At 42.8% G+C, this 26,442-nt stretch overlaps 1 protein-coding gene across 2 annotated transcripts; it reads left to right on the plus strand.

The window, feature by feature from the left end:
- Positions 1 to 1,043: 1,043 nt before the first annotated feature.
- Positions 1,044 to 26,442, plus strand: LOC133018383 (enhancer of polycomb homolog 1-like). Of its 2 annotated transcripts, XM_061084741.1 has the most exons (15): positions 1,044 to 1,095; positions 2,928 to 3,017; positions 12,322 to 12,481; positions 16,108 to 16,253; positions 16,416 to 16,622; positions 17,497 to 17,645; positions 17,789 to 17,936; positions 18,070 to 18,234; positions 18,441 to 18,530; positions 19,617 to 19,765; positions 20,012 to 20,463; positions 23,136 to 23,257; positions 23,349 to 23,487; positions 24,654 to 25,026; positions 26,003 to 26,442. In XM_061084741.1, exons 3-15 carry the CDS (start codon positions 12,382 to 12,384, stop codon positions 26,073 to 26,075), a joined length of 2,313 nt encoding a protein of 770 aa, XP_060940724.1. In that variant the 5' UTR covers positions 1,044 to 1,095; positions 2,928 to 3,017; positions 12,322 to 12,381; the 3' UTR covers positions 26,076 to 26,442. The 2 variants fall into 2 exon arrangements, with proteins under 2 accessions (XP_060940724.1, XP_060940723.1); XM_061084740.1 differs by lacking the exons at positions 1,044 to 1,095; positions 2,928 to 3,017 and adding an exon at positions 4,459 to 4,964.

A 26,442-nucleotide genomic window follows, 5' to 3' on the forward strand; every position in this document is an offset into this window, starting at 1 on the left:
CCACCGACCTTCTACCGCTCAGCCACAGCCGCCAGGTCTATGATGTGCAGGAATATAATGGAGAAACAAGCTTAATATCTGCTGTGGTCCCAAAACACAACACAAGACAGAGGAGGAAGTGGTCAGAGAACGATACCTTATCAACAATAATCCTGACAGACTGAGCTTGTTGAAATGAGTCGAGCAGATGAAATGTCACAAGTCTTACGTTTTACCCAACTTTAAATACTTGGTGACAATACATAAGTATAAATTGGACTTTTGTTCGACTGATGAATGGATTTCTATTGATGAAAATCACCTGCGATGTTTATATTGTTTTCTCATCCAGACCCAATATTTACCAGAAGAATAAAAACCACAATGCTTATTTATTTTGCAGCTTGACGTCCAGTCATGTAGAAGTAAACTTCTGACCCTGATGTTCACATGGAATCAGTCTGAGATCACATGAAGGAAACTCTGATACATAATATCACAATAAAGATCTTTGGAGTTTTTATGACAACTGAAGGCTGCAACATGCACCTTCACCACTAGATGTCACTAGATCCTACACACTCAACCTTTAATATATGTTTATATTGATATGATTGGCTTGAAGATAATGCATAGTATGATTTGGCGTTTAAATTAAATTGATTTATAAAAAAGTAGAGCCTCGTTAGGACATGGTTAGGACGTAGAAACCCCTCAGCCAATCACAGGGGCGGACAGAGCCGTCACATGTCCTGGGAGAAGGGGTGGGGGCTCTCCACAGGTGATTGGTCCCCGCCGCTGGCCAATCACAGGCCGTGTTTCACAGTAAAGTTGTTAACCCCCAACAGTGGCACTTTGGTTTCCAGCGATTCCAGTTTCACATCGGCAGCAAAACACCGACTTTCCCCGGAAAGAAACGAGTCTTTAGCGGGCAGGATGCGAACCGGAACGCGGGTCCGAGCACCGGGAGCACCGGGCCACCGAGGGGAGACAAGCGGGGAAGTGGCCGCCGGTCGTCGGGCTCCTCCCGGGCTGAAGCTGCGTCGTGTTGATGGAGCTCCGGGTTTTTTTTTTAAACTTCCAGAAATGTCCTCTGAATCCCGGAGGATCTTCCCGGTGAGTAGCTCTCCTCCTCCGGTTCGATGGATCCGTTTAGACCCGAACCAGACCCGAACCAGGCCCGGGGGAGGAAAGTGTTTCCTGGCGTCAGATGATTTCATCCACGCAATCAGATTCCTGGCCGGTCAGCTGGAGGAGATCCAGCCGCTGGAGGCACCGGTTCCCCCGGGGCACCTGGTCCTCCGAGGGCCCGGGGTGTGGAGCCCTGAGACCCGGGGGAAGAGGTTCTCATTTCAGACCCAAGAACCGTCGAGTTGTGTAGTTGTGTAGTTGTGTAGTTGTGACATTATCGAGGAGTCAGAAACCTGATCCGTATCCCCCGCTAGAGGAAACATCTCAGTCGATGACAGTTTTCACGTAATTCCACATCTGAAGGTTTATGGTAATTTATTTATCTTTCCACCATCTTATCATTTGAAATGTAATAATCTCTGGATGTAAAAGGTGTGAGGCTGAACAGCGCCATTCAGCTGCTGTGGTCGGACAGGGAACTGCTTGGCCCTGGTCTGCATGGGTCTGCATGGGTCTGGATCCCTCACGTTACCCCCCCTACACCCCCCTCGACCATACAAGGACTCAAACAGGGGGGGTCAGCAGTAGACCTGCACCCAGCCTGGATTAGATCTGCCTCATAATGACCAGCAGCAGCATTAATAGTTAATAATTCGTTATTAAAGCCTGTTTACTGCAGCTGGTCGGTTCTATATCAAGTGAAATGAGGTTTAATTCACTAAAAACAGACGTGTGGGTGTTGGGTGATAAAGTATGTGTCGTGAAGATACTCTGGGTCGGAAACATGAAAGTGGAGAAAAGCAGAACGAGCAAAAGTTTTATCATTTAGGCACAATCACAGGAACCACAGGCCCGGACTCTACTTGCATTTTATAGTAAAATACATAGGCTGGTGATTCAGTGATGCCAACTAATATTATTGCAGCTGAAGAGAAACTATACTTCTGAAATATGAATGTCATTTTTTAATATTTATATCTATGTAGTGCCTCCAATTCTTCATTATTTTAATATATCAAACAGCAGTAATGTCAGTTAGCTGTGCATCACAACTCTTCTGACCCTGTGGTGATCATGCTTCACAAGTATAACTAAATAGAAATGTGTAACCTGTGGTTTCATGTGAGCTTTTTATCTCAATTCTGCTTTGCATAACAGATCTTGTTCTAGGTTAAACTATGAATTTGTTTAGATTTAATTCTCACTATATGAGAAGGTTTATCTCTAGTAGATGTGGAGATATGTTGCTGGATAATAAAATGTACTTACTCATTATGCTTGCTAATGGAAGAATGGCTAAACTCCAAATTATCTTATGGAGAACTTACACATATTTGTCCCAGTAATCATGGCAGTCTATTCAAAAGTAGTTGAAATATTTCACACGCAACATTTTAACCTCATGGTGGCGCTATGGAAAAGGTCAGGTGACCACTGAAGTCATGAGGATTCATCTGCTGAGGAGCATGAATATCTGTAGATGTTTTTCAACATAACAGCGGGAGGAAGGTGAAATGCTTTTCACACCTATAACAGTGGTTAGTTTGCTTTATATACAAATTCAGTAAATTAATTCATCCTTTTGAGAGGAATTCAGTATAAATTGGCTCAACCTGTGAACTCTGCCAGGTGTGGTTGCTAGACAATCGTGATCAGGTGGTGGACGAATGTTTCATCAACAAATAAAAGGCATTGGTTAGCTTTACATTTTTATCTCACCTGGAGGTTTTATTTCTTTCCTGTAGCTGATTTGTCATGTGTGTTTTTTTGTGTTGTCAGAGTTTTAACTAATGTCCCACATTGCTCTTGTCTCTCAGGTCCTTACGATGGCGTCAGTGGATTTAATGAGGATAGGACCACCTCTCTTCACCTGGGTGGACCCTGGATAGACACAATGTCATCAACAGGTAAGGTATTTTATTCTGAAATACTCCTTGTGTGGCTGCCTTTGGCTCTGGTTGTGTGGCAGACTAAGTAAACACACCTCTCTTCAGGGCTTTGGATTTAAAATATTCACAGAATGTGTGTTTGTACTGGAGTGGAATCACATGATGGTGTCCTGACCTGAAAGTCCAGGTCCTTTGCCTGTGAGACCAGACGAGGGCGACAGTGTTCACCAGGGGAACGTGCTGCCATGAAGCACTTCACCTGGAACAAACAATTCTTTAATCAGTAGCTGTTCTGGGATCGATGCAGCTTGATAAGGTTCAGTGGATGGGAGTCGTTCTCTCAGGTCAGATTGCAGGAGCTTATTGTTCTGGAAGGTTCGAGGTGTTGGCTTGTAAATATTTTAGTCCTCTGGTTTTGAACTAACGCATAAAACAAAGAACCAGATAAGACTTCTTCAGAGTTTAGTATTTGATTTAATACAACTTGCAACCCTGATTAATAAAAGTATGTGTGTGTACATATCTATATACACACACATACTTATCTATATTTATATATATATCCAGATACGAGTGAAGTATCTGAGGCATTTTTACAAATATTTCGAGTATTTTATGGCATGTACACAGTTTGAGGGTAGCCGTTGTAATTAAACCAGGCAAGACTCCGATATAACATTGATAATCAATTAAGCATAATATATAATATCAATGCATCATTAAATGGAAGTTATAAAAAAAGAATAAGCTTAGTTGAGCGTTGAGATGATTTGAGAGTTCTTGTAAAAACAAAATTGGATATATTATCTACTAAATATTTAATGACTGCACGGTAATAAATTCGCAACAAAGCCTTTTATCACTATTGCAAAATATAAAAAACTTTTGGCGGTCATTGTACATAAACACTGCAAATGATATACAACATTGTGACTTTGTGAATTTCATAACATTTTATGACATATATATTTTTACTTCTGCAAATTATATCATATTTTATGACATTAAGAATATCGGATCACTTCTGCAAATGATATAGCATTTTTTTTAAATCAAGAATATATTATCACTTTTCAAAATAATACCATTTTATGATATCAAAATTTGTATAACTTCTGCAATTATAATATTATAACGTTAGCAATATCTTTTATCATTTCTGCAAATAATATAAAATGTCTTTACTGTACAAACGTGTTTATATATTTTTCTCGATTTATAATTTTAATTGATATATCAATTTGGTGACTTCCAATAATTGAATATATAAGTTAGTTGAACCTTTTCCAATGTAACGTTTAATTCCCTTTTTAATTAATAAAAGTCATTAATAAATCATATTTTACTTATTAATGCACATGTCTGCGGCGCCTAATGTTTATCTCAATCATGTATGAGTTAACGAACCGAGCCCCTTCCCCCCCACACCCCGCACCGCGCAAGCGCCGGGGCCGCTGCGGGAATGGTCGCCTGTCGGCGTGGGGGTTGGACCGCTGCGAGCCAAACAGCGCAAAACACTTTTAAATGTCCGCCATGTTGTCCATGGACTTACTGAAGCACCGGTAGGGAGCGGAGCGTCGGAGGAGAGCAGTCCGACAGAGAGCGACCGAGACCCGGGCCTCCTTCCCCCCCTCCTCCGTGTGTGGCGACGCCCTGAAAAAAAATCACCCAGCGAGCACCACCCCTCCGCCCGCTAAGCGCCGCGCCGCCGCCCGCCCCAGCAGCTCCATGAGAGCTCCATGAGAGGCTCCGGCTCCAGGGCCTCTTCACGCAGATCGAACCCGGCTCCGCTGCGACTCCACCGGGGAAGAGATGAGCAAACTGTCGTTCCGGGCGCGGGCGCTGGACGCCGCCAAGCCGCTGCCCGTGTTCCGCTGCGTGGACCTGCCCGACCTGCACGAATACGCGTCCATCAACCGGGCGGTGCCGCAGATGCCCACGGGCATGGAGAAGGAGGAGGAATCGGTAGGATTCACGATAAATGTGGAGATAATACACTGGAGGGTTTTTATTATTTTATTTATTCTCCTTCCACCATCACAGGCGTCCATCTTTTTTTCTTCTTCTTCTTCTCTCTGCGCAAGCTTTCACAAAATGGCCGCCGGGGTTTTTTTTCCGAGAAGAAACTTGACGTATTGCGGCCGCGGAGCTCCGGTGTGCGGGGTCCGGAGCACCGTGCGGGGCAGGCGGGGAACCGGGGGGGTGTTAACCGGGGAGAATCTGCGGGTTTGGTCGGTTTATTTGTGCGTGAGGCGAGTTTCTGAGCACAAAGGAGTCATGTGACTTCTGCTATTCCGACATTTTGTCTCGCCTGTCAGTGAGCGGGCGGGTGCAGTGGCGCTGGGCCGCAGCCAGGGGGAGCCCGCGGCCCCAGAGCCTCCCTGTCAGGCAGATGTCAACACGCTGCAGATGTTTACCGAACATCTGTGGACACACGTTCCACCTGGTTGTTGTTATACCCGAACACATTAGCATGTAGCTTGTTGTGTGTGTGTGTCTGTGTTGTGTCTCAGCTCTTCCGGCGGTGACACTATAATGCAGCTGTTGTCATTATTATTATTGCAACATCTGCAGCAGTTGTTTGACCGGTGTGTGTGTGTGTGTTTGTGCAGCTCCAGGACGGTTGTGTTATTGAACACACCTTTCTCTTGGTCTCTCGCTTTGCTATCAGCTGTTGTAGCCGTTAGCCACATCCGTTTCTCAGTGTTTACATTGGATTTGCAGGATAAACACATCTTATTTAGCTCATTTTGACCGATATTCATATTCCATCAGAGTAGATTGAAGAAGAAAAGTGAACATGAGTGAAGGTTCAGAGAAGCTCCGACCACTGAAGCAGGTAAACAAACACACTCTGCTTCTCTCTGGGTTGTGTAGCACAGCCCAGGGGTGTTGTTGTTATCTTATTGTTATCTATGCATCTCTTAGGAGCTTCACTGTTTATTGATGTTGTGTTGCTGCCATTTGTCGTACAACGTTGTCTCCACACGCTGTGTATAGACTTCTCCGATGGTGCAGCCCAGCAGGTTTGACTCATGTTTAAATGTAAAGGGCAAATACATGAGGGGAATCTCACTGCTGCTCAGTGTGAAGCTGCTGCAGCCGCCCGGCCCCCCTGCTCCCCTGGAGGGTTCGGTGTCGGGGGTTCAGTGTGTCAGATGGCACAGCGGGCCGGCACACCAGCGGCATGTGGCGCCCAGGAGGAGGTCAGGGCAGCAGGAGGGAAGAGGGGGGGTGCTGCTGTCACTTTAGAGTCTGCACTCTGCTCAGCTGGAGAGTTTGCTTATGTAACAGTGATATTATCATAAGAGGTAGAACCAGGCCGCTCAGCGTTCGGAGCAATCTGCTGTGAGTTTCTATGTCAGAGTTTTAGATCTATGACCTTTTTAACCAGTCGCTCATCAGATTTCAGTGTCCAGCATTTCTGTGTTTGATATCAAGCAGCAAAGATCTTAAATTTCCTGCACGTGTTTCTAAGAAAGCATCAGTTTTGCACGTGTCTCTCTCCACCACCTCCACCGCACTGTCTCCCCTCTCTCTCTCTCCTGTGGTCCACAGGGTGACTGCGGTGTCCCTACACTTCCTGACTCAGCTACTTGAAAGCTTTTAATAGTGAGTCTATAGATCCGAGCCTTTCTTTACTCGGCCCTGCTCGTTTCAAACATCTAACTGAACACAACGCTACAGGCTTACTCTCTCTCTGCACGCTCTTTGAAAGTCGTATCTCCGCCTGGTATTTGTGGTTTCGGTAATTCTCCGGCAGAGCGGTTGGATGTGAAGAGCTGTCATCGCTGAGATTCCCTCAGCACGTGCGGCCTGTTTGTTTTGGGCCAGGCACTTTGTCCTGTGTTTACGTTTGGGTGAAAGTGAGGTCAATATCCGCGGCCGTGGTGGGAACCCACAGGCATCTGCTGTGTGTGAGCCTCTCTGCCAGAACAGTGCTTGTACTCGCACTTTCTCAGAAACACACACACACACACAATCCGATCCTGGCATGCCACCACTTTGTCACTGTCTGACCTTGTTGTTTTGGAATTTGGAGCATGTCACCTGTCCAAAGTCTTTGCCTCCTTCCTGCTGTGAAAGTGAAAGTTGCTGGTGTCAGCTGTTCCTCTTGCTCTCACTGTTGACAGTTGTGTGTTGACGTGCACGTGGGCAGCGTGGGAAACTCACAGCAGCCTCAGGCCAGGTTCTTGAATCAAACTCCACAGACAGTTTGCCAGATTGGAAAAGCTCAGCTGGAACCTGTCCTGAGACTGACCTGTGAATTCAGGAATTCTCCAGTCGCTGATCCATGAATGAAAGAGTACTCTGTGTCCACTGCCTGTTTGTAATAATTGCTTTCACTTTATTATTATTAGGGTTGCAAAATTCCGGGAATATTCAAAGTTGGAAACTTTCCATGGGAATTAACGGGAATTAACAGGAATAAACTGGAAATGTTGTGGGTAATTTATACTAACTGTATTTACCTTGTCATATACAGACATAAATATAAACATTTTGTTTTGTCATAGGCTGATTTGAGCCCTGAGGAAACTTTGGGAACTTGACTATATGCTTCTGCATCGTTGTGTCATTCTTAACATAGGTCTTTGCACAGTATTTGCAAATGTACACAGCCTTTCCTTCTACATTGGATGGGGTGAAATGTCTCCACACATGAGAGAGTGCACGTGGCATTGTTCTGTAGAATGAGATGAGAAAAAAGTTTGTAAAAACACACTAATGCAATGCCAGAGATATAAATAGTTAGCCAAACAATTGCAATTGTCTGTAAACATATTTTACAATTGATGGATAAATGAATGGAAATAGGCTAGATGAACAGATGAACAATCCTCAATCAGCATGCTAATATATTTTCCCAGTAATATCATTGAAACTTACCTGACTAGTCCTGCACACTTCAGCAGGCCTCAGTAGCGTGTGCTGCATTCCATACATCTTTAAAATAGAGTTTTGAATGATGTTTTTATTGCTCAGCGTTTAATTTGCGTAGTTTTTTTTTTTCAAAATTCCCGAGCTAAACTTCCCATGGAAAGTTTCCGGAAATTTACCGGAAACGTTCCGCCCCTTTGCAACCCTAATTATTATACAGTAGTGGAATCATGGTTAAATCGGATAAACATATCTTGTTGGCTCGGCCTCGGTCTTTTCGTAGCCACCGATTTTTGAGGGAATGGAAAGTTTCTGTTATTTTGCAAATTGCTTCGCTGCCAAAAAACGCAGTCTGATGGCCGCCATTAATTTCCCTCCCGGCTCAGACTGGATGTTAAAAACCATCCTCTCCCACGCAGTGCATAACCTGCACTTTGTACTGTAGCCGTGCGTCCCTCGACAGCTCCACTCGACCGTTCCCCGTGGCTGTCCATCACGTTAAGAGGCATTTACAGTGTCTGGGACAGTAACTGTCACAGGGGAGACCGGAGAAGCTGGAGGCGGCTCTGGCTGCCTCAGCAGACTTGACAGTGATCGATCTGGTCATTTTAGAAAGGCTATTTCTGGACTCCAGTCTGTGTGTGTGTGAGAGAAAACGCCAGATCAAGAGGAAAAAGTTGTATGTGTGAGAGCACCAGCCAACGCTCTGTATTTGTGACTCTTCACCTCAATCTGAGTCCATTTACTCTCCGGCAAAAAGCCAGGTCTGGGAACGTAAACAAACACGTTGCTTGATTAGTTTTGGCAGCTGACGTGATTCTGCCCACGGCCGTTTGATTTATGAGTTTTTTTCTCATAGTGGAGATGCCAGAGGAAGTTGATCCGGAGGTTTAGGTGTTTGCCAGGGGAATGTAGGGATCAGGTGGGAACATGAAGGTTATGCAAGCTACGTCCTCGGAACAGATCGTCGGAGCACATGGCGCCATAAATATAAAGTACGATCACTCGCCTCGGGTATAACAGACTGTAGAATATTGCTCGTTCCGAAAGTCCAAATGGTGTTGATGAACACCGGGCTCCAGGAGGCAGTAAATCAGATTTTACTGCAGTACTAAATCAGAAACTGAAACGACATGATGGGACTCAAGGTCACACCAGAAAGTTAACTTTCCAAATATCCTCTTTTAGTTTTAACCATGAAATACGGGTTATTTTTTTACAAGAAGCCGGTATATTTGATGATGTAATTTGTATGTTATGGGCATTACCTTAATGTTCAACTTGCTATAGATCATTTGTCGTGTTAATTCATCTTTTGTTGTCCTGGCCTTTTAGATTGACGATGGACAGCTCTGTCGTTTGAAAGATAATGTTATGTTCTCAGGGTAATTTTCAACTAGGATACTACGAGTAATTCTCAGACCCTGATAGTATCGTGTCTGCCATATTTGACATAGATCTTAAATTTCATCAAACTATATTTTTAAAGATGAAATGGAATAGCACATCCTGTACTGAACACAGTAGAACAGCACGTTGTGTCCTCAAGGTGTTGGTGGAAGCGTCGAGGACCATTTGTTTTTATTGCCTCAAAGACCATTCATCCAGTTCTCTGCTCGGAGCGTCAATGAGTCTAAAAAACGACGAGCTCTCTGTACGCTTAGACCGATGCAGTGTTTCCACTTTGAGAACCATCTGTTTAAATATGGGGAAGCTCTGACTTGCTCACCTTTTGGTCCTTTTTTTATAAAAAGACTCATTGATCCGAGCCTTGCAGTGTTTTTTTATCGTCTTCTGTTTCCCTGGAGGTGTTTCTGAGCAGCAGCAGCACACGTAGCCTGATTTAACCCAGTGAAAACAGTTTAGCCTCCCTGTGTTTCTCCTCCTTAAGCCCTTTTCTTCTGGCTTTCATGCGTTGCCAGAGGCAGACTTAGTTTAGAACAATATCCAGATGATACGAGCCCATAAAGACCGGCTCACATACTGATGGTGAAAATACCAGGTTGGGTCATCTGAGGATCTACCTGTCCTCCATCAGTTCAGTTTAATGATGCTAATTATAACAGTGCTGCTGTTGGGCCTTTATGTTACATTTGGAATAAATGTAGAGGAGTCGTTGATGTATAATAGGTCGTTGCCGGATCATTACCCTCTTTCTTAATGCTGCATAGCAAAAAAAACAGTTGGGGACTAAAAAACAAGACGGTGCAGTTGTAGCATGTGAGTAGTTTCGCAGATGAGTGGGTAAATAGAAATGTTTTATACCAAAGTGTAGAATGTTTTTGTTGTATAAGCCCCTCGGTAGATGCCAGAAACACTGAAGATCTGACATTTCTCAATGTAAACATACTTTATCATGATATTAAATCCCAGTTTTTATAGTTTATTTTTAAAGTACATGTCTGAAAGCAGCTGAAGAAGCAGGGACTTTGAGTTAATCGGAGCAGCATAAGGTTGACGATTTAAAATTCATACAATTCATCTCTTTAGGAAAGTTGACTGCATAGATGGAGTTTGTATGAGTCTGTGTCATACACTCTAATGCAGTATTTCCTTTACTTAACGCTGGCAGATGTATTCTCCAGCAGCTGATGTGATGGGGCTGCTTTGTCATTAGCCTTCCATGGAACCATCCAACCGTAACGGGCCATTTGCATTTACAGTAGCACACTTTCACATTCAGCTCTGCACGCACACTCACTTAATGTGACCCATTCATTCAATCTGTCATCTTCCTAGAACACACACACACACACACTCCACCCCCCCCTCGCCAGCCGCAGGGCAAACAATAAACACACACCTTGTCCCCAGAGAGAGGTTGTACGAGGTACGCTTCCTTGTTGACAGACCGCCTGGCCCCTGGCTCTGTGCCCGGCTCTGGGCCAAAAGCTCTTCTTCTACTACTACGACTGACTTGGTGACTCCTCAGACAAGCAGGCCGCCAGCAAACCAGTTCATCAGCCACCAGGCCTGTCTGCCTTCCTTCCGGCCCATCGCCCTCAGCGGGCTTGGCAGCAGCAGGCTCTCCTCACACTGGCGGCGGGTAGATAAGGACAACTCACTGAGAGTTGGAGACAAAAAACGGTTTCAAGTTTCTGTCTGTGTTTGTCTTGAGAGCGATTGGATGGAGGGCAGGTTTAGGTTTGTCCTTCTCCTCTTGGCCCAATCAGGAATTTCCCTCCACATATGAAGACTTAAATGCTTGACTGACGGTTTGAGTGCAGACTTAGCACCAGATGTTTTAATGTTTCCGTGTCTCCTGGCAGTTCTATTTGTTCCCTGAACGGAGATTATCATAAGGTCTGGATGCCAAAGGTTTCTCAATTGTGAAACTGGATAATCGTTAGTTTCCTTCTTAGCGGATGCACTCTCAGCCGGTATCTGCATGAGTCAGTGTGTTTACCTCAAAGAAAGAATGAAAGATGTTTTTTTCATTTGGGGAATCTCTAGTTTCTACAGCACAGTTTTAGATCTGTGAATACAGCTGTTATTTTGAAAGTGAAGTCATATTTATTTAGGCAGTTATTTTAAAGCGTCAATATTACAGGAAAATCTGATACTGATTTGCTGAATGATACGTTTTGCTGGTTATAAACGACCAATCTTGATTGATTCTTTCGTTCAATTGGTTTGCTTCTTTTTTAAAATGTATATATATTTCTCATTGGGACCAAAATGCATAATATTCCGGACGTGAAACATAACTGGGCAAAACTGTTATCTAGATTCCATGTACAACACTCCGCTCCATATACGGTACTGGAACACTTACTAGTCATACTCACTTATCATATGTGATATGTGTTAATATAAACCATACTGATATTATATATCATTTTATACAATAATATTGTCTTTTGCACACTCTGTCTACATATTCTTACACTCATAGTATATTATATTATCTATTGTATAGTCAAATACTTATATTTATACCTCTACTATATATCATATATTATATCATACTCTCTGTATATTCTTTGTATATATAAGTCTATATACACATATTTATACATGTGAACATGTTATAATTATTATATTATTACTATTATTATATATACTGTTGCTGCCATTATTACTATATACTGCTATTATATTGGTATAATTACTATCATATATAAATATATATTATATACTATATATACTGTACTATTTTTATATACTGTCTAACAATAACATTACCATCATATCATCAGTACTATTACCATCATCTTGCCACTGCACATTATCTACCTATTTATATTGTGTTTCTGTTTTTTATTCTTTCTACCTCAATATTTTTTATTGTATTTTATTGTATTCAAATATACCGGCTGCTATGACAACTTAATTTCCCTTTGGGGATGAATAAAGTAATATATCTATCTATGTCACCTGGTATTTCTGTATTGGAATGTCTCTGTGATCCTGTGTCTCACCTCTATCTGTCTCTCTGTAGGAACACCATCTCCAGCGGGCCATCTCCGCACACCAGGTTTATGGCGAGAAACGGGACAGCATGGTCATCCCGGTCCCCGAGGCGGAGAGCGACATCACCTACTACGACTCCCTCTACCCGGGAGAGTACAAGATGCCAAAGCAGCTAATTCACATACAGCGTGAGTGGGCTTCTCTAATGGCAAAATGTGTGATGCAGAATGCAGTGCCGACGGGGTTTGTTGTTGCAGTTTAGGCGCCTCGGTTGTTTCATTTGGTGATAATTGTGTTTTCCTCTATTATGTGTGACGTGTTAAGTGACACTTGGGGACTGCAGATCAAATTAATGAGCAGAATAGTCCCCATTAGTGTAATCTAAGGAGGGTTTTTCACTCGTAAATCATCACTTGAGACCTGTGTTGTTTCATTGAATTGACTTTTGGACTATAAAGAGGCTTATAGAGAGTTTTCCCGGAACAGTTTTAACCCAATGAAAAGGTGACTTCTAAACCCATAGCGTTAAAAAAAAGGGAAATTGTCAGTGAAGAGGTTTGCTGGCTGCAGAGCTTGAGCTGCAGAATGGCTGGTAAAATGTTGGTTCCTTTCAATGAAGGCTCTCGGGCATGATCTCTGGAAAATGTCTGGAAACTTGGGTTTGGACATTTCCTGGAATGTGTCTCTCACGTATGAAGACTGTCTAAATTCTGCGGTGGAAAGTGCGATGGTTTTGTTTACAGCACAACGTCTGCGTCTTCTACGTATATGGCACGTCTTTTTCATCCTGAGATATTTGTATCCAGTGCGTGTTGGAAACGTTATCAACTCACCCCATCACTCGCTGACTTTTCCAGATATGTTCTGCTAATGACTCCCAGGCCGAGGCACTAGGTCCGTTCTTTCTGACAATCATTTAAATGGCCTCAGGCATTTGTTTTATAAACGTTTTTAATGAGTTGTCAAATTGCACGTCAAACAAAATGAGTTTGCCTGATTGCTCGGCTCAGTCAGCCTGTCTGTGTCACAAGTGGCTGCCACGATTGCTCCTCAAAGGCAATTTGCCGTTACCCTAAACCGAGACGCCGCTATCAGTCGAACGCTGAAATGATAAAATGTTTTGGTCTGTCAAGCGGCTGTCGAACAAATTTCAGCTCTCTGAAATGTGAAGAAAATCCTGTTGAGGTTATTTTCAGGCCATGAAAGTTTAATATTTTGTACAAAAACATCTCAAGCTCCACGTACCGGTTGTCTCCTGCTCCATTCATGTGAGAAACGTACTCGTCTGCAGATCTACTTCACAAACGAACCTCGTCAATAACCGTGCATCTCATCCGTCATACTCCGTTGCAACGATTGCTGCTGAAGATGAAAATCATTTGCTCTAATTAAGTTTTGACTGTGGTTATCATTTTAGAGCTGAAACAGCAGATTATCCGGCCTGCGTATTGTTTGCTCTACATTTGTCAGTGTGGTGACGGTGCAGACTCGACAGAAGACAGTTCAATTTGATTTGAGCAGATTTGTGTTCTTGCAGTGAGACAAACCACCGCTGAATTAACACAAATTCAAACAGCTGATGCGAGTTGTGAGACTCGGATGTGGATTGATCTGAATTAGTCTGAGGTTTGACGGGACTCAATGTTCACTGAGGAAAAGCTCTGCTGTATTAAATGATTCACTTTTATATTTCTCTGTCTCTCAAGTCGTAAAATATGCTCACATCAGACATTAGGAAAAGGGCAGAGTCACATTTTATCCCTCAACTAAAATTATAGTAATGCACCTCTGACCTTTTACAAATATTCAGTCTGTCCCTTTTTTTTAATTTTAGTTTTAATATATGCATTAATGCCGACTCCATTAAACTGTTGGTAATGTTGGGTCAATCTGTGAGTTACTTGGTCGGGTGAGATTTAATGTATTTACACTAAATAACAGACAGATAATCTTAACTGTCTATTTGACAGTCCTGTTCCATGTGTCTGAAAAGGGGGGGGGGGGCTAACTCTGTGTGTTTGCTGTTGTGAGGAGTACAACAGTTGTGTCGTACCTTTGTTCGTTGCTTCCACACGTTGACTCGGATGCACGAATCACTCAGGGCAGCTTGCTCGGAAGTGTTAGACTTTATATATTTTGCATTTAAACAGGTCATCACAGTCCACTTCTCCCTGTAATTTGAATTACAAATAAGAAGTGACAGACCTACGGGTTAGCATTTGCAACGGTTGTGGGAGTAAACTTTTATTTTATGCTTGAACTTATTGATATGTTGCAGTGAGTTTAAGTTTTGTAAATGTGGCTCTTTTGATCTTTTTGAGATTCTGAAAACCTTGTCATCTAAACTCTTGCTCATTAAATAATGGATTCTAAGTGACTTCTGTGGAGGTAGCAACCTTGCTTTCATGTTGAAGTATATGTGTATTTGTACAATGGATATATGACAATATTGCCCTGATTGATACCAGAAACATATTAAATGTTGGTCATTTTAAACCAGGCACTTAATTCTAGTTTTTTTTATGCTTCTGGCTGGAAAACTGGTTATTTTGGATAATTATGAGACCTGCTGCCCAACTGATGGAACTCTTCTCTCCTTTATAAACTGAAGCTTTCTGCATTATAGTCCAGGCAAAGTAGCCCATTTTGGAGACAAAAATAGAAGTAATTGTAAAAGAATTTTTTTCATCATAGATTATTTCTATGAGGTGTCCAGAACAACATACTAAAAGTCCTAAGAAATCCTAGTTGAGGAAATATGTTTACTTCTCATCAATGTGTGCCAATAAGGCCAGGTAACAATACACCCCAAAAGGGCTATTTTTTTCGTTCAAAGAAACTTGTAATACAAAAAATGTTAGGTTTCATGGTTACTTTCATTGTGTAAAGTTTTATTTTGATAGGAGTAAACGAAAAAAATAGCCCTTTTGGGGTGTTTTGTTGCCGGGCCTTATTGGCTAACATTGATGAGAATTAAACATATTTCCTCAACTAGGATTTCTTAGGACTTTTAGTATGTTGTTCTGGACACCTCATAGAAATGATCTGTGCTGAAAAAAAATCTTTTACAATTAGTTGGTCGGAAAACGCTACTTTGCCTGGACTATTACTTTGAATGATTTGAGTGAGTTTTAGTTTTCTTTGCTGCATCTCAAACAATAACATAATGTCGTCAGGGTTCATAGAAAATCATTTATTTCAGAGCCAGTTTTGAGAACTTGGCTGTAAAATTACTTGATGACGTAAGTTCGGTAATGTTGCATTTCCTGTCCGTTAGTATCAGTTGTTGTCCTTGTTTCAGGACTTTGTGAAATACAGACGAGTGAGGTTGTAACAACCTTCCTTCCTTTGGCTACTTTCTGTTAAAGTGGTTGAGTTTTGTTGTTACTTCCAGAGTTGTTGATCGTTACCAGGATAAGTTTGCTTTGAAATTTTCTGACTCTGCAGAGCTGAACCATTTCCACATCGCTGAAGAGTTATTTTTGGCAGCTGCTTGTGATTTTCCGTTCTGCTCTCTTGCGTTGAATTGCTTTGAAAATATGAAAAAGATGTGATATATAATTTCACCAATCGGCTCAACCATCTATTACACATGATTAGGTTACTGATTATTATTCTGCCCTCTTATGAACACCGCCCTTCTTATATCTACAAACTCTGAATTTTCTGAAAGCTCAGTTGCGTCGCATTTGCTGAAGTTGAAAATTGTGAAGTTTCCCCAATACTGACATTTTTCTTCCATCAATCACAAACCTGCAGTTTATCGTTCCATGGACTCGTATCTAAAGTGTGTTTCCTCTCTCTCTCCCGGCAGCTTTCAGCTTGGACACAGAGCAGCCGGACTATGACCTGGACTCGGACGATGAGGCGTTCCTCATCAAGCTGAAGAAGAAGATGGAGATCAGCTTCCTGCAGTTTGAGGAGATGATTGACCGGCTGGAGAAAGGCAGCGGACAGCAGGTTGGCAACTGTTTGAGTTTCCATCTTCACCCAAAAACATCTGGCTGGAAAGAAGGCTCTATAAAATACCTGCAGACCAGTGCACGATGAGTCTGCCCTGGTCTTTCTGGTATGTCCGCTATGGTAGATCAACTATTAAACCCCTAATTTCTTATCTTTTAGGCAGTGAGTCTTCCCGAGGCCAAACTGCTGCTGAAGGAGGACGACGAGCTCATCAAGGAGGTCTTCGACTACTGGAGCCGGAAGAGGAAAAACAGCAAGGCCAACTCGCTCATCCACTACGTCAGGCAGGAGAGGCGAGACGGCTCCAGCACCAGCGACCCCTACGTGGCCTTCCGCCGGCGCACGGAGAAGATGCAAACTAGGAAGGTCGGTTGACCCAAAGCTTTATTTCACTTAATATGATTCTGTGATTGAAAGATTTCTAGATCCGTCCCTTGTGATAGTCTTTGTTGAAACATCTGAGTAATCTTGCACTGTTAAACTGAAATGTACATTGAGGACATAAAGACTTAATTGGTTCTTTTGCTTATTTGATAATTCTCAGGTAGAATTCAATTTCCATGTAATTGCTGTCACACAAACTTTAGGTTTTATTCTGAAGAGAGATTATATGTGATCCATGACTCTGCTCGTCGGTTCCATTTCTGATGACAACCTAAGTCCTTGTTTTCCAATGAGGCTGCTGTTTACCATAAATGAAAATGTATTTTCTGATTCTGCTCCAAAAGTAAATATAAATGCCAGGTTGTGAGATGCACTCTGCGTTTTAATTGATCTGTTTGTTTGATAAAAAGCCGAGCTACTTTGTGTAATGGTGTTTGTGGCATAGGCAAGTTTTAATATGGAAAGAAGCTACGAGACTCGAGGCCCGTCACTGTATAAACTTTTTATTGATAAAAGAATTCAGAACCTCATTAGATTAAAACAGATTTTACCTTCACCTCTGCCCCCTTTCTTAATTTTGTTATTTGACACTTTCCTCTCAACAATCTTGTAAATGATGTACGCCACCAAGTGGACATTTCAAGAATTTTTAATTATCTTGATAACTTGCTTGCCTTTGTCATAGTAGTTATGGATTTAATCTTTACATTTTTCTAAACCTAACTCGACCTGTTGAAGTTGTAACTAATGTTTATAAAACTGATTAATTTCCTTGACCAATTCGCTTTTGAAGCTTAAATTGTGTTTTAGTCTACAGCCCAAGTAATTTGAACGTTTTCTTCTCTCTATCCTTCAGAATCGTAAGAATGACGAGGCGTCGTACGAGAAGATGCTGAAGTTGCGCAGGGATCTAAGTCGAGCCGTCACCATCCTGGAGATGATCAAGAGGAGGGAGAAGAGCAAGAGGGAGCTGCTGCACCTCACGCTGGAGATCTTCGAGAAGAGGTGAGGCTCCTGCATTAATGCTTTAATACAGAAATAAAGTTTCATTGACGTAAAGGGGACCAGACTAACCACTGTGCTATATCAAGTGGTTTGATCTGTCTAAGACTCTGATTGGCTAACCCTTTGTTCCCTGTCCTCTCCAGAAACGTCATGTCGGACTACAGTGGTGAGGTGATGGCAGAAGTTCTGGCTGAACGGGCGCTGGTGAGGCCGCAGATCATTCCTCTGGTCCCTCTCACCAACCAGTACAGACACCAGGACCACATGGACCTCAAGGACTACAAGTCCAAGGTGAGGCCCACTGTTCCATTCATGAGTCTGGATCCTTCATGGAAGCTGGGAGAAGAAGAGGGTACTTTGTGTGTGTTTGCCCCTGGGCAGCAGTGACTAAAGTCTCATGACTCATCTCTTGTTTCCCCTCTAGCCCGAGAAGATGGAAGCTCCCCGGCAGAAGAGGAAATATGAGAAGAAGCAGAAGGCTCTGCCTCTGTCGTCGGGCGCCCCCCACCACCCTGGTCCTGCCGTCTTCAACGCCAAGGACCTCAACCAGTATGACTTCCCCAGTTCAGACGACGAGACCTTCTCCCAGGTACACATGCTTCAAAACAAACAAATCAAATCACAGCCAGTCAGAGAAAGTTTGTGGGAGCTGTTTAACTTTCTGTGTCTTTTCTGCACTTTGTCTTCTAATAAAACCATGATAGTGTGGGAAACTTAGTCAAACCAGGATCTCTTGCTTCAGCTTTAATTAATGGTGTTCTGCTTGTGACCTCTGCCTGACCTCTGTGTCCACAGCTGCACTCGGGCTCATCGGAAGCGGAGGAGGAGAACGACCCAGACGGAGGCTACGCCTTTCGCAGGAAGGCCGGCTGCCAGTACCACGCTGTAAGTTACATCATCTCTACATCTCCAGAGTGTAAAATGAGAAGCTCCTCGGAGGTTCATGTGTTGTAGTTAATGAAGTAAATCATCTCCAGACCGGTGGGATAATGAAACATTGATCCTTGAGGTCGATGTGAATGTCCACAACGTAAAACACTGCTCCGCCAAACGAGTTCGCTGCTGTTAGTTCAAGGTCACAGGGTAAATTTAATGATCTTTTCATTCTGGTGGAAACGAGAACAATTAACCTTGTTGAGTTGATATGATTTACTGCCCTGTTAAACGTGAACCTAATAGATAATTAACACGTTTAAATGCAGAGTGGCTGAAATAAAGTTTTCAGCAGTTATAGAAAAGCATTTCTCAGTTATTTTTCTAGTAGAGGACAGACGTGCACATTTTAAAGATTTTTGTATTATTCTTGTGCCAATTACAGCACCAGCAATACAACAATGACAACAATCCTAACTTCTATCCAGCGTTAGTAACACACAACTGTTAAAATGTTATATTTTTTTATGCACTGGTATCAGATAGGTTCTTGGTATCAGCCAAAAAGTCCAGGCATCATTTCAGGAAGGGAAAAATGGTTTCAGAACATCTCTAGTCTCATTGTCGGACTTAATCTTTGATGGCATTGTTGAATAACCTTTTAATAAAAACTCTTGACCATGACAATTTCTCATTGAGGTCACAGTAGGTCGTCTAGAACTTGAGTTGTACTTTTACCAGTAAGAACAAGTTATTCAGTGATAATCCTCCAGTTATTCAGGATCTACAGTATTAACTCCAACACAACAGTGAAAATACCTTTCTGGGTCTGAGTAACTTATTGTTTTACAACACTTCACTGAGTAAAGAATTACCATTTGCCACCAAGATCTTCGAAGGTTTTGTGGGAATCAGACATATTTTGTATTGTTGGAATCGCTGGGGGTCCTGTCTGTATTGTGATTTTATTTTTTTAGAATCCATTGCCAAAAAAATTCTTGTGTTTTAATAAAAACACCACAAACACTTGAAAGCAAAGATGTCTGCTGCAAATGTCTGAGGCATTGATCCGTGCGTTCTCTCTCTCTCTCTCTCCAGGCTCGTCAGGAGCGTGTGGGCAGCTGGCCGTGGTGCGACCGCTGGGACGGCGGTTTGGCCGAAGCTCGCTTCCGCTACAGTCTCACTACGCTCACCGTGCCGCGGCGCTGCCTGGGCGTGGCTCGCCGGCGCCAGGGACGAGGCGGCAGGTCAGTTCACCTCCATCCAGCAGATAGGATTCTATACCGCTCTTTCAGTGAAACGTTCAATATCAGACCACATCATTTACTGGCTAAACATGTAAACTCTTGCATCATATTGTCCTTTTCTCCTAGATTACTTGATATCAGAAGTTATTGATGTATCTGATACTTCGATATATTGATTTCGCTCTGTTAATCTTAGTAGAGATCAGTGTCACAGCAGAGTATCTGACCCGCCTCTCCTCTCCTCAGGGTGCTGCTGGACCGGGCGCACACGGGCCACGACAACGTTTTCCACGGCCTGGATCCAGAAACGCTCGACCTGCCTCTCCCCCCGTCCCCCCCTCCTCCCCCCACAGCTACGTCACGCTCGTCAGCCACCGACAAGTTCGCCAGTACCTCAGAAACAAATACCTCAGACAGAAGCTCCTCCTCCTCCTCCATCAACTCCTCCTCTTCCTCTCTTTCCTCGTCCTGCCCCTCTTCCACGGACCTCAGTCAGATACTGTTGAATATAAAGACGTGCCGATGGAGGCACTTTAGACCACGGACACTACCACTACACGAGCTGGACAACGCCCACCCCCTGTTCAGGAGGTTGAGTCGAGGCTTGAAGCGCCCGGGCTCCGCCTCCGCAGCGGGGGGGCAGCCCTTTGGCTCCCAGCGCCTGGCGAGGGTTGTCCCGGCTCCCTCACCCATTGCTGGTAAGAGGCTTGGCTGCCTTCAGACTGCCTTCACATTGGTGTTTCCCTGTCCTGCTCTCACGGCAGCTTGAGACCCACGATCTCTGCCGTGATATCCAGTGACTTAATTATGAAAATATATTTCATCGGAAGCAGTATATTTATATATTCACACACCAGCTCCTCCCTTACAATGACGGTGAAATAAAAATTTGTGCTGAGAAACATCTTGTAATTCATGAAATTATTAAGGCTGCTGAAAACTTGAATACATTTTTCTTGAAACTTGGTGGAAGGGTGAGATATGGACCAAAGAACAACAACTTTTATTAGATTGGATTAGATTAAGGGGGAAGATCCAGAATATATATATTTTTTAACTTTAAGGGCACGGTTACACACTCAAATGTCGAAGATCAAAACTCACCAAAGTAGAACTTCACAGGAGGTCGAGCTGTGGATTTGCAAATGCTTTATTGGCCTCTTGTCAGCACAGATTGGAAGTGAACAGGAGGCGAAAGTTTGCCACTGCTACTTTTACTTATCGTTGACAGTATCTGAACTTTATGAGAGAAGGTATTTTGGAATTTATGAAAAAGACATGTGGTCATATATACGAACTAGTTTTGTCTTTATTTCCATTTGTGTGTTGGTAGTGTTTAGTCCCAGTTGTCTGCTCCTTCCTGCAGCTGCGTTGAGAGAGTTGATGTTTGGCTTCACTTTGCATTCATACTGCATCACCCCCCCCCCTGCCCCCCCACACCCAGTCCACAAGGTGTCAATTAAAACTGGGTTTGATGAATTCATGAGATGCACAGGATTTGTCGGGGTGTGTGGACACAGGTGTGGAGAGTTGAATGCAAACTAAAGGCCACACGTCCCCGGTGGCGTTCCAGCGAGGGCAGTCGGGCGGGGGGGTGTCCTGATGTCGCTACAAGCAGCTTACTAGAGTTGTGCATGTTTTGATTGGTATGAAAAACCCACTGCATTGATTTCTTCTTGGAATGCGCTGGAGGATAGAATGAGCAAGAGTAGTTACTATCTGAGCTGAGTAACTACAGTCAGTGGTTGAATCTACAGAGAGAAGTGGTTAAAGAAGGTTTGAAGAAGTATTTTGATTAAATAAAATAAGCATGAAGTCTCAGTGGAAGCGGTTCCAGAGGAGGAGTTGTGACTTTGAGATGCAGACAGTGATGAATCCTGTTTCCTGTGAAGTGTGGAGCTGAGTGGCTCACAGGGGGAATAAGTAAATCAATATTGCATTGAGGCGTACAGCCACGTAATACTTTGCAATGTGGGAGTTGGACTTTTTAATCATTAGAAAGCCAGTGAAGAAAGACTTGGGATAATATTTACAGGTTCAATTGTTCGGGACCACGTGGAAGCTTTTCAAAATGCAGAGAAGGAAGTGTAGGAGAGAAATCAGGTTGGACCAGATAATTGGAGCTCGTGTTTATTGGAGTATCAGATTTCTTTCATACGAATCTGTAAACCAGGGCTGGAATATCAAGTGTACGACAAAAGCCAACTGAAGGAAGCTAACTTGTTTTAAATAGTAGGTCATAGTGCTGTTGTTGGGAAGTTTGGTCAAACACCAGGCGTCTTTCTGGTAAACCAAACACAGATTCAGTCTCATGTTATGACACAGCATCATAAAGGCCTCTGATTCTGATGAAAACACTGCATTGGATATTGATATCTTGATCTGATGCCACATATTTTAAATGTTGGTAGTAGTAGTAGTACTGTAGTAAAAGTTTTCCTGAGCGGTGAAGAAGTGATTTCCAGTAGTGTAGCGTTGGCTCGAGCTAAAATGTCTCGTTAACAACACTAATGTTGCCAATTACAGCACCAGCAATACAACAATGACAACAATCCTAACTTCTATCCAGCGTTAGTAACATACAACTGTGAAATTGTTAGTTTATGTGATGGTATCAGATCAGTTCTCTGGACAAAAAGTCCAGGCATCATTTCAAGAAGGCAAAATGGTCTTAGAACATCTCTAGTCTCTAGCATTGTTGTATAACCTTTTAATAGAAACTGTTGACTGGAACAATTTTCATCCTCAGGTTGGGTCACAGTAGGTCGTCTAGAGCTTAAGTTGTACTTTTACCAGTAAGAATGAGTTCTTCAGTGTTAAGTTCCAGTTATCCATCATCAGGATAGACAGTATTAACTCCTACTCATGAGTGAAAAGACCTTTATGGGTCAGTCATTCACAGTGTGTTACAATATCGTGATGGTTAACTGCAAGAATTACCATTTGCCATTTGGGAATTGGAACAGTTGACTAAACAAAAATGTGTACATATTTTGTAATGTTAAAAAGCACCTTAGTGTTGTTGAAGTTTTGTGTAGGAAAGACAAATGAAGAGTGAAACTGAGAATTCAAACGGCTTCATGAATCAGTGATGAGATTTTTTTTTATGGATTAAAAGTTTGCAATTGAAGCCACTGAATGTGTGTGTGGGATTTTAGAATCCGTTGCCAACAAAACATTTTTCATGTCAGATATGTGTTTTAAAGAATGATCTCCTGCGTCTTCTTTTCCGTGAGATCAGTATTTAATAGATCTGAAGCGTCTGTGTGAATCTTCCTGGAGTAAACCTGTCATTTCCACAGACAGACAAAACCCTGTTGAATGATGATGTGCGTCTCCAGATTTGTAACGAACCCTTTGTCCCTCTCAGCTCTCACAGCCGAACAGTACCAGCAGCATCAGGAGCAGCTGGCCCTGATGCAGAAGCAGCAGCTGGAGCAGATCCAGCTGCAGCAGAAAGCCAACAGCACCAACACTGCCAACAGCACACTGGTCAGTATCTCCTGTGGTCGAGCGGTCGTGGTCACGTCTCTCTCTGTCGTTTCCTCTCTAACCTCCATCTTCTCCTCCTCTCTCCTCTCAGGGCTCAGCCAACACGTTGGACCAGGCCGGCGCTCAGTTCGCCGCCTCGGCCCTCGTCACCGCCGACCAGGTGCTGGCCCTGAAAACCAAGGAGGAGCTGGGCCCGGGAGGCGGAGTCAACGGCGTCCTCTCCCCCTCAGGTACCACATACACCCCCAAACATCCTCCAGTAGATCATTATCCACTGAAAGATCCTTATTCTTAACTGTTACCTGTAAGTAAATGTTTATTCTTAAGGATTAAAACTTCAGGGTTATGAAAACTAAAAGCCGTCCAGATTTAAAGTGCAAGAGCCAAACTGGGACGATAAACAGACAAAGCAAACAATGAGGGTGAAGTAATTACCGTCTAAAACCCACAATGGAGTCACGGCAAAGGAGCAGATAACGGAACAAAACCCGCGGCGCTCTCCCCCGGCTCGGGCGACAGCGTGTCAGGCTGCAGACAATCAAGAGAAGTGAGGAAACAGAATCTAATTTGAGATCCTTCAGCGACGATCCGTCCTTCACAGATAAAAGGAGCGAAAACCAAAAAGTCAGATAATCAACAGCGGGTAAATCTTTATTGATGCGGAGGAATAAATCTAATTAGTGACCTCTTGACCTCGCAGCAGAAATATGAAACAAGGTTTTACAGACGAGTGTAGAGTTGTTATGACAGGATTTATCTGTTGGTGTGAAGGATAAGGAATCAAGCTGCTGGGCAACTTTCTGTTTACTTGAATGGATTATTATATATTTGAACAGTTTTTACATCACAGTTTAAGCTCCAGTTATTCCTCATCAGGATCTACAGTGTTAATTCCAACACAACAGTGAAAAGATCTTTCTGGGTCTGAGTCATTTACAGTGTTTACAACTGCAAAAATTACCATTTCACGCCAAGAATCTCTGAGGTTTGGTTTTAATCAGAACAGTTAACGAATTTTGTACTGTTAATAAACACCTGAGAGTTGTTAAGGTTTTGTGTAGGAAAGACAAATGAAGAGGGAAACTGAGAATTCAAAACGCTTCATGAATCAGTAATGAGATTTTGTTTTGTGGAGTAAAACTTTGCGATGGAAGCCACTGAAGGTGTGTGTCTGTGTGTGTGTGGGGGGGGTTTCTGTCTATTTTGATTATTTTTTTTTTAGAATCCATTGCCAACTAAACATTTTTCATGTCAGAAATGTTTTTAAAAAAGTTTTTACATCACAGAGAAGATTCTGTTATGAGTTTCAATATAAATAATAATTCATAATTCAGAGTTGCAAAATTCTAATCCCCTGTCCTCCCCCACCTCCTCCTCCCCCTCTCTCGACCCTCAGGTGTCTACAAGGGCTTGCACCTCTCCAGCACCGTGTCCCCATCCCCCGCCGCCCCGGCTCCTCCCACCACTTCCTCTACACCTGCCCTGCTCCACCCTTGCACCACCACCACCAGCTCCACCTCCGCCACCAGTAACAACAACGGCACCGCCCACCCCCCCGCCGCCACCGCCAACTCTGCCGCCACCACCACCACTCAGGTCCTGCTGGGAAACAACAGCCTCCGTCTGGGTGCTCCCAGCGGGAAGCGTGTCCACGCCGTGCGGACGCTGAGCTCCACCATGTCCACATCCGCCTTAAAGTTCACCCACGCTACCGGCAACTGTCAGAAACCCAAGGTCACCACGACCTCGCCGCTGGACATAGTGCCCAGGTGAGAACAACAACAACACAACAGCTGGGGGGGGGAACATGTCAGTGGAATCAGTCACATTTCCTGTTAGAAACGGCTCATATATCAGATTGTGACGAGATTCAAGATTTTTATTTTTATTGTCCAATGCACAGACAACATGAAGCAGTCGCTGGCAATGCTCAAGTTATTACAACCAAAAAATAAAATAAAAATAGAAATAGTATAAAATAGAATATCAAAAATTTAAAATAGAAAATAAAATATATATAACTCAATATATATCTTTACAGATGAAGAGAGAAATAAAACAACAATAGTGCAGTAGTGCAAATATTCAAATATGCCAAGCTGCTTGGAATTAATAACATAACTGCATTTAATAACTCAAGTGAGGCTCCATCAGCCAATGTCACAAGACTAAAGACGATGATACTATAGATAGATAGATGGATAGATGGATAGATAGATGGATAGATGGATAGATGGATAGATAGATAGATTACTTTATTCATCCCCGAAGGGAAATTAAGTCGTCATAGCAGCCGGTATATTTGAATACAATAAAATACAATACAATAAAATTCAAAATATTGAGGTAGAAAGAATAAAAAACAGAAACACAAGATAAATAGGTAGATAAGGTGCAGTGGCAAGATGATGGTAATAGTACTGATCATATGATGGTAATGTTATTGTTAGACAGTATATAAAAATAGTACAGTATATATAGTATATAATATAACATAATATATATTTATATATGATAGTAATTATACCAATATAATAGCGGTATATAGTAATAATGGCAGCAACAGTATGCCATTTACTCGTATCAGAAAAATTCCACCAGAAGAGAAACCTTGAGTTTAAACCATAAACTATAAATAAAGGTGTATTTTATTTTGTATATTTCTGAATCTGATTTGAATGCCACCCTGTGTGTCTGCGTCTCACTGTCCTCTTGTGTGTCTTTGTGTGTCTTTGTCGTCCTCAGGGAGAACCACGAGCAGGACAAGCCAGCACTGAACAGTCTCTCAGAGAACACAGTGGCCATGGAGGTGACGTAGCCTCTCGCTCGCTGCACCAGAGGAAGAGGAAGAGGAAGAGCCACCACTCCTTTCTCCTTTCTGTTATCCTTTCATTTTTTTTAGTTGTTTTTTTTTGGTGCTATGCATCATTTGTAAGTCATGAATGCAAGTGGTGTTGGCGCAATGAGCAAGGCTGGGTTTCCACGGCAACGATTTTGGGACTTAATTGCAATGCTCATCTCGTACAAAAAAAAATCATTTCTTTCTCCCTGCCCCCCCCCACCCCCAACCCCCCAATTTCCTTATTTGTTACTGTTAATAAGAGATCGTCTGTAAATTCTTAATATGGCAATTATATGTACAGTACTGCATATTTGTAATACCCCCCCCCCTTCCTACACACACA

This window comes from Limanda limanda, chromosome 13 (assembly GCF_963576545.1).
Source record: "Limanda limanda chromosome 13, fLimLim1.1, whole genome shotgun sequence".
Classification (NCBI taxonomy): Eukaryota; Metazoa; Chordata; class Actinopteri; order Pleuronectiformes; family Pleuronectidae; genus Limanda; species Limanda limanda.

What these genes read in the sequence shown, in the direction of transcription:
- LOC133018383 (XM_061084740.1), top strand. Translation starts at nt 4,812, where the DNA reads ATGAGCAAACTGTCGTTCCGGGCGCGGGCGCTGGACGCCGCCAAGCCG. An exon ending in ACGACGAGACCTTCTCCCAG is followed by an intron (nt 18,235 to 18,440) that starts GTACACATGCTT and finishes CTGTGTCCACAG; the next exon opens with CTGCACTCGGGCTCATCGGA. An exon ending in CCGCTGGACATAGTGCCCAG is followed by an intron (nt 25,027 to 26,002) that starts GTGAGAACAACA and finishes TGTCGTCCTCAG; the next exon opens with GGAGAACCACGAGCAGGACA.